Genomic DNA, 12,045 nt, shown 5'->3' with positions numbered 1-12,045 from the left:
AAAGATGACTGCGGCCAAGTACAGGGATATCTGGACGAAAACCTTCTCCAGAGTGCTCAGGACCTCAGACTGGGCCAAAGGTTCACCTTTCAACAAGACAATGACCCTAAGCACACAGCTAAAATAACGAAGGAGTGGTTTCAGAACAACTTCGTGACTGTTCTTGAATGGCATAGCCAGAGCCCTGACTTAAACCCAATTAAGCATCTCTGGAGAGACCTTAAAATAGCTGTCCACCAACATTCACCATCCAACCTGAGAGGATCTGCAAAGAGGAATGGCCGAGGATCCCCAAATCCAGGTGTGGAAAAACTTGTTGCATCATTCCCAAATAGACTCATGGCTGTATTAGCTCAAAAGGGTGCTTCTACTAAATACTGAGCAAAGGGTCTGAATACTTATGGCTGTGTGATATTTCAGGTTTTTCTTTTTTAATCAATCTGCTAAAATTTCAACAATTCTGTTTTTTCCCTGTCAATATGGGGTGCTGTGTGTACATTAATGAAGACAAAAAATGAACTTAAATGATTCTAGCAAACGGCTGCAATATAACATAAAAAAATGTAAGGGGTTCTGAATACTTTCCGTACCCACTGTACTTGTTACTGGAACCTTATGCATTTCATTCTTCCAGTAAACTACAACCCCAATTCCAATGAAGTTGGGTTAAACATAAATAAAAACAGAATACAATGATTTGCAAATCATCTTCAACCTATATTTAATTGAATACACTACAAAGACAAGATATTTAATGTTCAAACTGATAAACTTTGTTTTTAGCAAATAATCATTAACTTAGAACTTTATGGCTGCAACACATTCCAAAAAAGATGGGACAGGTGGCAAAAAAAGACTGCGAAAGTTGAGGAATGCTCATCAAACACCTGTTTGGAACATCCCACAGGTGAACAGGCTAATTGGGAACAGGTGGGTGCCATGATTTGGTATAAAAGGATCTTCCCTGAATTGCTCAGTCATTCACAAGCAAAGACGGGGTCGAGGTTCACCTCTTTGTGAACAAGTGTGTGAGAAAATAGTCGAACAGTTTAAGGACAATGTTCCTCAACGTACAATCACAAGGAATTTAGGGATTTCATCATCTACGGTCCATATCGTCATCAAAAGGTTCAGAGAATCTGGAGCAATCACTGCATGTAAGCGGCAAGGCCGAAAACAAACATTGAATGCCCGTGACCTTCGATCCCTCAGGCGGCACTACATCAAAAACCGACATCAATATGTAAAGGAAATCCCCACAGGGGCTCAGGAACACTTCAGAAAACCAATGTCAGTAAATACAGTTCGGCGCTACATCTGTAAGTGCAACTTGAAACTACTAAGCACAGCAAAAGGCATTTATCAACAACACGTCGCCGGCTTCTCTGGGCCCGAGCTCATCTAAGATGGACTGATGCAAAGTGGAAAAGTGTTCTGCGGTCCGACAAATCTATCTTTCAAATTGTTTTTGGAAATTGTGGCCATCGTGTCCTCCGGGCCAAAGAGGAAAAGAACCATCCGGACCGTTATGGATGCCAAGTTCAAAAGCCAGCATCTGTGATGGTATGGGGCTGTGTTAGTGCCAATGGCATGTGTAACTTACACATCTGTGAAGGCACTATTAATGCTGAAAGGTACATACAGGTTTTGGAGAAACATATGCTGCCATCCAAGCAACGTCTTTTTCATGGACGCCTCTGCTTATTTCAGCAAGACAATGCCAAACCACATTCTGCACATGTTACAACAGCGTGGCTTCGTAGTAAAAGAGTGCGGGTACTAGACTGGCCTGCCTGCAGTCCAGACCTGTATCCCATTGAAAATGTGTGGCGCATTATGAAGCGTAAAATATGACAATGGAGACCCAGGACTGTTGAACAGCTGAAGCTGTACATCAAGCAAGAATGGGAAACAATTCCACCTACAAAGCTTCAACAATTAGTGTCCTCAGTTCGCAAATGTTTACTGAGTGGTGTTAAAAGAAAAGGTGATGTAACACAGTGGTAAACATGACCCTGTCCCATCTTTTCTGGAACGAGTTGCAGCCATAAAATTCCAAGTTAATGATTATTTGCTAAAAACAAAGTTTATCAGTTTGAACATTAAATATCTTGTCTTTGTAGTGTATTCAAATATAGGTCGAACATGATTTGCAAATCATTGTATTCTGTTTTTATTTATGTTTAACACAATGTCCCAACTTCATTGGAATTGGGGTTGTATATTATCAGTTTACTTCCAACTACTGCTAAATACAGAAATCACTATTTGTACTTTGCCTTGTTCTCGCATACTGTACAGTGCAGTTTAAATACACAAATATGCTACATGACTTGGGATCGAACTGAAAAAGAACGCACATGGGGCAGAAGGGAAGGGCTGCAGGACCCGTAGCTCAGCAGCCACTCCTGGGGGCCAGAAATAGTACTGGGTCACCAAAAGAAAAGGCTGCACACTGGTGAAGCTGTTGAACACTGCCAAATTGTTTTAGCGCTGTCTTTATGTACATTAAAGCACATACTGCTGGTAAGATGGCCCACTGGCCACATTTTGTGCTTGGCACCATTGAGGGGAGCGCATTTGGTCTTATCACCAACCTGTGTTCGAGCCTTCCAGCGCTTGATCTCCTCATCGAGTATTTTCTTCTCCATTTGTAGCATGCCACTCTTCTCACTCAGCTCAGCATTTGCCTGTTTCAGTGGCAAAACGTCTGACTCCAACTTTTGCACCTGGAAGATAAATCAGGTGATTAACCTGAATGAATTTTGAGGATGTAGGCACTACGTGCTCAAAGACCTTGTGATGTCTGTGTATCTGGTCAATTTTAACATAAGTGTATATGGATATTTTGGATTGATCGATCGATCAATCAATCAATCACACACACAGCTTACCTTAGCTTGGGTTTGTTGCAGCTCTTTCTCCAATTTATCCTTCTCCTCTCGCAGCATCTTGTTGGTCTCCATCAGGATGTTCATTGTTTCTGTCTTCTTCATCAGCTCATCATGCTGGGTCAAGGTCTTTGCCGTCACCTGACACACAAGAGCATTTTAGATTTTGGTCAGAAACTATTGTTTAATCACTGCCAGCCTTCCCAGTTAACATGGATATTTGACTTCTAAAGCAGTCAATGGCAGTGAATGAGTTAAGTATATTGGTATCAGCCATAGGTTTGGACACACTCATTCAATGGTAAGAATAAAAGTGTCCAATCTCTTGGCACGTGCCGTATATGTTGGGCAACAAAACGTCAAAGGGCCGACAAAGACAGGTTCCCGCCACCTTTTCTGTATCATACATTATTGCAAATAAGCATTACTATTAACTGTTGGTTCCTTTAACATTCAAACGTACCTGCATCCTCTCTCGTGCAGCACTTAAGCTGTCCTGAACCTCCTTTAGCTCTTGTTGCAGGTGTTCAACCCTTAGACGGTAACGCAAACTCTCCCCTTGAGCAAACTCAAAACGAGACTCTGCAATCTCCTTTTCACGACGCACAAACCTGTTGACACATAATGGTAAAAAGTTTGCAATTGTATAGAACCTTTGCACTTTCATATTATTCATAATCGGCTTGTCATGTTGCCAAAATCAAACAAGGATTATGGTTCATGTGGTTTTGGAAGGAATTTCCAATAGGCTCATTCAGACATTGATGTAGTATAAATTGCCACTGCGAGTACAGTATCTTGTTCACAGATACTTCAACAGTTAAACCAGCAATATTTCAGTTACTGTCGACTGTCACTTTATCTCACACTAAACTTAACCTAATGACAATTAAAAAGGAGAGTATATTAGGTCAGTGAACTATACTGACTGTTTTATAGCGCAATCAAAATTTTGCCGGGGTAAACATGTGCTACCTTAGAATCTCAAGGACTTGTTCTTGAGATTTGCCTTCTTCAGTCAGAGAGATGTTTAGTGGACTCTCAGTTGTGGCACGCTGCAAATTATCAGCCATCTTGCTACTCATTGCCTGAATCTGTTCATGCAAGAGAACGTTCTGTCTTTGCATCTCTTCATAGCGGCTTTCTATTTTGGACATCTCCTCCTGTGAGATTAAAATGGAATGAAATACAGTAAGTCTGAACAGTATACACATTAGAGAGGACACATACTACAGTGTGGCCTTCTATGAAATTAATCAATTTAGAAACCCACCTTGAGGATCTTTTCCTGCTCCCCCCAGGATACCCTGGCCTCCATCAGCTCAGCACTGGCCCTTTGAGCTTTCTCCTCTAGTTGATGTCTGAGCTCAGCTGCTTGCAGGGCCTGAGCCTTAGCATCCTGCATAGCCTTCACATCTGCTGCATGCAGCATCATCTCCTGCTCATACTTGCCTTGTGCTTCAGCTGCCAGCTTAGCCTTTGAAATTTGATAGAAAACATAACCAGTTTACGGTGCCATGAAAAACTATTAGCCCCTTTTTCTCAAATTCTTATATTTCTGTGCAGTTTCCCCACTTTAATGTTTAAGATCATCAAACAAATGTAAATATCAGACAAATATAACCAAAGTGAGCTTAAAATGGTGATTTCAGTTAAGGGGGGAAAAAAAAACTATTCAGTTACCTGGCTCTCTGTGAAAAAGTTGTTAAATCATTAATTCATTGTGGCTAATCACAATTTTTTATTAATTTTCACTGATCACACAAGCCTGATTACCTCCAGACCTGGACTATATGAGTCTGAGAAGGGTTACAAAAAATTATTCTAAAGCTTTAGGATTCCAGTGAACCAAAAGGAAAGCCATTATCCTCATATGGAGAAAACATGAAACAGTGGTGAACCTTCCCAGGAGTGGCTGGCCTACAAAGATTTCACCAAGAGAACAGCAATGACTCATCCAGGAGGCCACAAAAGAACTCCCATGTAAAAACAGCATTTTATGTTCACTTGGGTTATATTTGTCTTATTATTTTAAGCAAAGTGAGGAAACTATGCATAAATAAGAATTTGAGAAGGGGGCCAATACTTTTCCACAGCAGTGTAAATTCAGATTATAAAAAATACCCGCTACACTAGGGCTGAACAATATATCATTATTATAAAGATATGAGCATTTAAGATATTAAGTTCTCAAAATCAACAATAACGATTTACATTTTCCCTGCTCGGAATTGCATGGACAGCTCGTTTTTAATCTTGCTCATTAATGCAACTCTAAGGCCAGTGAATCACAAACCACATTTCATTCTTGCCAGGTTCGACAGCTAAAGCCAGCCAATGACATACATTCCGAGGGCAGGAGCAATGGGCAGACACAAGCACACAGGCGCGTACTTCCTACACAGCAGGGAATTTATGACGAGAGCGGACGTTATTGATGGAATTCAACAGATTTAGTGAGGGAAAAAAAAAAGTCATCTTCCATTATTTTTGGAGGCATTTTGGATTAAAAACAAGTTTCTAAACCAGAGCGAGGCGCTTTGTTGGCCGTGCTTAGCGAAAATTGGGACGAGGCAACGTGGCAAAACAATGTTTTACAATGTGAATCGCACAACAATAAAGTTTTTAGTACTGCACATGGTGAGCAACATCTTATTTTGTGAGAGGCCCTGTCTGAAACCACACCTTTGACAAGCTACTGTGTTCCTCTAAAAGAATGATATAATATGTACACACGCACTCACACACAAACACACCTCTGGTTAATACATTTTGAATATACTTATGTTGTCCTTTGAAAACATCAGGCGGCATCAGGTGCAGTATATTTATTGTTAAAGCAGAGCTGCAGTTAAATTTTTGATATCTACTGTATTCGTTACTTTAATGACTGACAGTGAATTCTAATGAATAAAATTGCACTTTTCAAATTATTTTGTACTATGATATTTTAATTAAAAAAATGCTCAGTTTTCACTGAACCCACAGTCCTATTGTTTCGATATCTTACATGAATATTGAGATATGAAATTCTGTCCATATCATTCAGCCCTACACTACACTAGGTTGAGGGAAATAAAATGAAGTACAAAGCTGTAGGTAAATAGCCATCATTGACAGGATCATATTCATGACCAATAAACAGGTTGGTGGTTTACCTGCTCATGGCTGTCTTGTAAAGCCTGTAGCTGCTGGGCTTCAGCAGCTGATAAACGCTGCAGTCCCATGTGGTGTTCTGCCTGGACACTGTTCAGATTCCTTCGGAGACCATCCATCTAATTAGGTTATGATAAAGGTTGTTTTTTTTTCAGAGACTGACAAAAATGTACAGTTAAGAACAGTTTTGACAGAAATGTGATTACCTGCTCGTTTAGGGACACTATAGCCTTCAGATTTTCTTCTTCCATATTCCGTTTCTCTTTCTCGGCATCAAGAAGTTTCTCTTCAAGCCTGCGGTGCTGCTGCTTAGCCTCCTTCACACCACTTTCAATAGAAGCACGGGCCTGCTCCGTTACCTGCACATTAGAAATACAATCCAAAAAGAAAAATCTCAACGTTTTAAAAAGAAAAATAACACAGCAACAGAAAGGTTGGGACAACTGTGTTTAAATATGAGACAAAGTCTGCCTTAATATATAGCCAATATGATGGGAGCATGTTTTTTTATTTTCCCTTAGAAGTGTCCTTCACCTGTTTCTCTTTTTCCAGGGACTCCTCCAGACTCTGAGCCATGGCTCGGTACTGCTCCATGCTGGAAGTGGTTTCTTTTAGGCTCTCTGCCAGCTGCTCTGCCCGTGTTTCAGCCTGCAGCAAGCGACCCTGAAGATCCTCATGTTCTTGATGTGAAACTTGCAAGCCTGAGAGAAGAATTTAATAACATTGTTTAAACTGCTCATTTGTCACGTGGCCGACTAGAAGAAATGACTAGATACACTTAAGTCTAGTCAAGTGAATATTTGTTTCATAAACAGGACAGGCAGACATGGCAAATAAGCAATCTGCATAGATAAAGTTGTAATAGCAACTAGAATGGTAATGGTCACTTTGGTAAACAAGAACTATTTCTTACTGCAACTCAATCAATGTAAAACAGTTTGTGTGCATATTTGTTTGTTCCAACCTCTAGTTTTAGGCGTTGAGGGGGAGCCCAGGATATGACGACGTTCACTGCTACCTTGCTGCAACCTGAGGGAGTCGAGTTCCACCTCGGCAGCATTCAACAGATCTTTAGTCTTCTGGTGTAAAGCCACTTGCGTCTCAAGTTGTCGCTTTGATTCCAATACTTGGATCTTAGCAGAGGAAGGAAAGAATTACATGGATATGCTTTTTCAGCCCTCAGTTCAGTGTTTTATAACTGTGCCGTCTGGGGAAAAACATCTCTATAAGCTATCCCTCGTTTTAAACTCATAATGTTTGACATGCTGAGTCCCATCAATTTGATTGTAAAGAAGAAAAAAAAAGTGTGGTGGCTCAAAACAGACACAGAGCTCAAATCAAACTTCCTACTTCTTGGTTTCTGCTCAGCAAATGCCGCTGTTCCACCTCATGTTCCAGCCTCTTCTGCAGCTGAGAGATCTCTCGCTCTTGCTTCTTTAACTGGCTGTTAAGACGCTGACGTGTGTCAGCATCTGAACGCTCAAGTGTAGCCTATAAAACAATAACTTATGTTTGGAACCGATAGTTTTGTGTGCATGGCAGTGAGGGAGAAATTCCAGATAGTTAAATTTACCTGAATAGCCTGAAGGTTGGTCATCAAAAGGTTCTGACTCTGTTGCTGGCTCAAGATCATATCCTTCTCTTGATTCAACCTAGACTCAACCAGTTTCAACATGTCTCTCTCTTTACGCAGACCCTCAGCAAGACCCTTCAAAGATGATGAATTAAATTATTTCACAAATGGCCATAGCAGCAATTTATCTCGTGATTAAAAATACCTCTGCCATTGAAAGTTTTTCCAGTGCAGCTCGCAGATCCTCATTTAATGTGTTGATGGTCTGCTCATGCTTCTGTGTGGCAGAGGCCATCTTTTGCTCTCTCTCTCGGAGGGAAGCAATTTCTTTCCTGTAGCCTTCAACATTGTCCTGCAACATCTCATACCTGACATTGGTGAAAGAAAGAGTGTTACTCTTTAAGATGATGAATCAAATGCAAAAATCAAGCTTCAACGTAACATAAGGAAAAGTGTTACAATTTGGTTGACGCCAAATTGTAACACAGCCCTTTTTCCACCGCAGGAACCTTTCCAGGAACTTCCCAAAAAACTAGCAGGGGACAGAAGTTTCCACGAGGATTATTTAGTTTCTCCTGTCCCCCGGGATCTTCTAAAGACTACCAGGAACTCGAGGGGGCAGGGCTGTGCTGACGAACGCTGGTTGACACACTCACATCTGTCATTAGCATCAGGTTTTTGTCTGCTTTTCACATTGCAGAGAGCTGCCATTACGCTACGTAGCCACCTTATCCATTGGGCCTCATTCACTAACCGTGCGTACGTACAAATTTGTGCTTAAATCGTGTGCACACAAGTTTGATGCACAAATCTGCAATTCATCAATATGTTCGTACTCTGCGAAAAAAATTTAGAACCTCCTCAGACCATGCTTATACACAATGATGGATCAGCTTTTGAAATAAAGTTAAAACACATCTTTTACCCAAGATGCAAAACATCTTGATACTACAGTCATTCATATTAACAATAATAATAATTTGGAATTTTGCTTATTAGTTGAATGTCCTAAATAACCCCGAAAAGGACCCTCCATCACCTTTACCCTCGTTCCGTTCAAGTGCTTGTATGTATTGTGTGTGTGTGTGTGTCCGCCGCCGTCTGTGTGTTAGCAGTTGCCATGCAAAAGATTGCGTGAGTTCATGGTTTGATCGCGAAACTGAAAAAGCCATCGATCCACTCGGTGGCTTGCTTGAGACATAATTCCGGCGGCATGGTTTATATATTTTCTGTGTCTTCTAACACTAATTTTATGAATTTTATCAACTAAAAATGCCTCTTTGCTGTGCTATATTTACAGTACCCCCCCGCTATCCATTTTAACAACCTGTGCAGTGTTTGCTCATTATCAGCTCTTAATTCATTGTTTCTATCCATGTTTTGTGTGTAGCCTTCTCTAATTTAACTTCCGAATGAAAGAAAATGACTAACATGATTGTTAGATGTTGTCAGTATCTGTGTTTAGCAAGCTTTCCGATGATAGGAAAGCCTCATTTTGGGGCCCATGTCTTGCAACTTTCAACCTTTGCGTATTGGCTGAGATGCATCAGTTAGCAGTCCTTTTATAGGGAAATAGCGGTTCGGTTTATGCAGATTGGAGTGCCGCGAGCCCTTAATTTAGAATGAACTCTGATTTATTAACATTCGCACGGTGGTGCAAAGAAAATTGTCTGGTAGGCACATGTCATAAATTCGACGGTGATTTTGCGTAACGCTGAACTTGTGCGCAGAGTAAGAACGTTTCTACGCATTATTAATGAATGGATTACATTCTGGATTAAGTTAATTAAAAATTAAGTAATCAGAATCAGCTTTCAATGAATATGAGCTTTATGTCAATTTAAAATTTTAATGGCGGTAATCTGGTAGAATTAGGAATTTGACCAAAGTGTCTGTCATAATGCAGTGCCGAACATTGCTGTAGCTAGCCAGGCACTGACTAGCCAGGCATTGTAACTTGTTACCAAGTGCGAGTGAGTGTTTTATTGACCTTTACACTTCTGACACTTTAGACGCAGTTAAGGTCAAACTGTTGGTTATAAACTGTCTGCAAAGCTAATAAAAAGGTTTATGATAGCTGTTTGACTAGGACGGATACAATAAATTATACATTACTGAAATTATTTCTTAAGACAATTTTTTTTTATATTAGAATGAACAAGACCGTGATCAGATTCACAGAATGTTTTGATTCTAGAGATTATGTGGTAATTAAAAAATAAAGTAAATGGCCCTGCACTTCAAGATAGAACAAACCTCTTGGAGGCAAATTCCAACTGTGTTGCCGTCTTGGCATTCTCTGAGCGAAGGTCTGAAAGCTGCTCCAGGAGTTTGTCATTCTGCTCGCTCAGTGCTTTGCCACTCTCCACCCGTTCCTTCTTATAGGAGGAAAACACCTCCTGCAACTGCATATGCAAGAATACACATCCTATTACATATCATGAAAAAGCTTTAGATTCACAAACAACTCAGGAGTATTTTGAACAACAGATGTAGGGCTGCACAGTTAATCGAATTTTATTCGTGATTGCGATTTTAGCTGCCACGATTAAATGAGCCTGATCGGCAGCGTTTAAAAAAAAAAAAGCACGGGCACTGATGCATATGAAAAGTGCTTCATTTGTAGCAGTGCCCACAACCTAGTCAGCCAGCCAGCAGGGGGCGAACGTATGGTTAAGGCTTCATTAACTGCCAGCACCCCATTCTGTAGCCAACTTGAAAAAATCTTGAAATGGCATTGATTTCCAATGTAGTTGTACCTCACAGCACTTTGGCAGAGAGGACACGGGAAGACACTATTAACAACTGTTGTTGCGGTTGCCTTGACTTCAACTTTTCGGCTGGCCTGACCGCAGTTAAAAAAATAAAAAAATTTAAAAAAATAATACCAGAAGTAAATGGAGAGGGAAATCACAACTGTTGAGTTGTTTGCAATTTGTGACAATGCACGACTGACCAATGGTCAAGCAGAACAACGGAGATGTACTCTTCCTTGACAATTCACTATATTGACAGGGATTTTCAAATGAAAAGTCAGTGCTTTCAGCCTATTGGTATTGCGTTTTATGCATTGACTGTATTTGCTTCCGTTAAGTTGCAATTCGTGACTGTGCTCTGTGAAAGCATATTTATAAAGTTAGCCCTTGATTAAGCAGAATTTATTTTCTATTATTATCTATCATTTAAAGATTCATTTTGCACTGAAAACTGTCAGATTGTTGAAAAGTAGTGCAATAAAAATAAAGATGTTTCCCTAACATGAGGAATAATCGTGATTAATAATTGTGATTACAATATTGATCAAAATAATCGATTATTATTTTGGCCATAATTGTCCAGCCCGAAACAGACTTATAGGTCAGAATTATAATCACCAAAGTTTTACACAGTTTCAGTGATGATACAAATAAACAACATGTAATGTAATATAAATGTTGGGTGAATGCATAGGGTGTCGCATTTTGACCGATTGGAAATTATTTTGCGAAATGAACATTTACAAATTTCAATGCAGTAGAGTTTCTCAGAAGCTGACATGGATCACAAATAAACTGCACTATTCTTCCATAGTTTTGTCCTATTTTTCCAACTGCCACTCAGAAATCTAAAAAGTGGGCTTTCATGAGTCTGGGGAACATTTGTCTATTTGATAGATGCATTTTTTTTGCATTGCCATCATCAATAACGTGGATACTTAGGAAATCTTGTCTACACACCCAGCAACGGAACTGCATGACATTTCAGACTTTACCATTCCAAATTGTGTTGTAGACTGTGCACATTGATGTTTGGTGGAAACAGGGATCTTAGGATTTCAAATAAAGTATGGCACTTGGTGACATTGCTGTAGCTCTGGCTTTGACCGCACATTTAAAATACAATGATAAAGTAAATACACCTGTCGCAAAGCTGCCTTGGCCTCCAATGCTTCAGCAGAGTCAGTTGCCATGGAGACAAGTGCAGTTGGTGTTCCGGTGGTGGGAGTGGCTGCAGGTGAACGGCCAGGGGTGGACGTGAGTGGGATCTCCTCAGGTGATGTACCTTAAAACAGAAAATTGAGCTAAATAGGGAGCCTAACATTGATCAGATTAGACCAATTCTTCATGTGGAAGAAGCTTATATTCAATGTCTTCAACATCTTTTTCCCCATATACAATTAACAGAATCTTCATGATTTGCAATGTGGGTGGTACCTTGATGGGGGAAGCTGACTCCTGTTGCCTGAGCCAACAGCACACGGTACAGATCCCTTTGCCTCATGATGGACTCTGTCATCTTTATGTGCTGGCTGCGCTGCTCCCTCAGAGACTCCACCTCAGCCAGAGTGGTCTCCAAAGTCTGCTCCACTTCCCCACGGCTGTGATAGTTCACCTTGATTAGCTTAATTCTTCATTACAGACATTACTGGAGCTACACTACATTAAG

At 40.4% G+C, this 12,045-nt stretch overlaps 1 protein-coding gene across 3 annotated transcripts in view; it reads right to left on the bottom strand.

The window, feature by feature from the left end:
- tprb (translocated promoter region b, nuclear basket protein) overlaps positions 1 to 12,045 on the bottom strand; it is a 34,066-nt gene that overhangs the window by 14,939 nt on the left and 7,082 nt on the right. For all 3 annotated transcript variants that reach the window (XM_061778926.1, XM_061778927.1, XM_061778928.1), the window contains exons 15-29: positions 11,814 to 11,977; positions 11,519 to 11,661; positions 9,877 to 10,025; positions 7,826 to 7,988; positions 7,621 to 7,755; positions 7,398 to 7,538; positions 7,012 to 7,180; positions 6,582 to 6,748; positions 6,254 to 6,406; positions 6,050 to 6,166; positions 4,165 to 4,368; positions 3,867 to 4,054; positions 3,355 to 3,502; positions 2,895 to 3,032; positions 2,598 to 2,729 (exon numbers count right to left, since the gene is read on the bottom strand). In XM_061778926.1, the coding sequence (XP_061634910.1) occupies positions 2,598 to 2,729; positions 2,895 to 3,032; positions 3,355 to 3,502; positions 3,867 to 4,054; positions 4,165 to 4,368; positions 6,050 to 6,166; positions 6,254 to 6,406; positions 6,582 to 6,748; positions 7,012 to 7,180; positions 7,398 to 7,538; positions 7,621 to 7,755; positions 7,826 to 7,988; positions 9,877 to 10,025; positions 11,519 to 11,661; positions 11,814 to 11,977 (2,311 nt within the window). The remainder of the gene's footprint in view (positions 1 to 2,597; positions 2,730 to 2,894; positions 3,033 to 3,354; positions 3,503 to 3,866; positions 4,055 to 4,164; positions 4,369 to 6,049; positions 6,167 to 6,253; positions 6,407 to 6,581; positions 6,749 to 7,011; positions 7,181 to 7,397; positions 7,539 to 7,620; positions 7,756 to 7,825; positions 7,989 to 9,876; positions 10,026 to 11,518; positions 11,662 to 11,813; positions 11,978 to 12,045) is intronic.

Source organism: Phyllopteryx taeniolatus, chromosome 7 (genome assembly GCF_024500385.1).
Source record: "Phyllopteryx taeniolatus isolate TA_2022b chromosome 7, UOR_Ptae_1.2, whole genome shotgun sequence".
NCBI classification, from domain to species: domain Eukaryota; kingdom Metazoa; phylum Chordata; class Actinopteri; order Syngnathiformes; family Syngnathidae; genus Phyllopteryx; species Phyllopteryx taeniolatus.
Note: the sequence above shows the minus strand (reverse complement) of the source record. Positions and strands in the feature narration are given on the sequence as shown.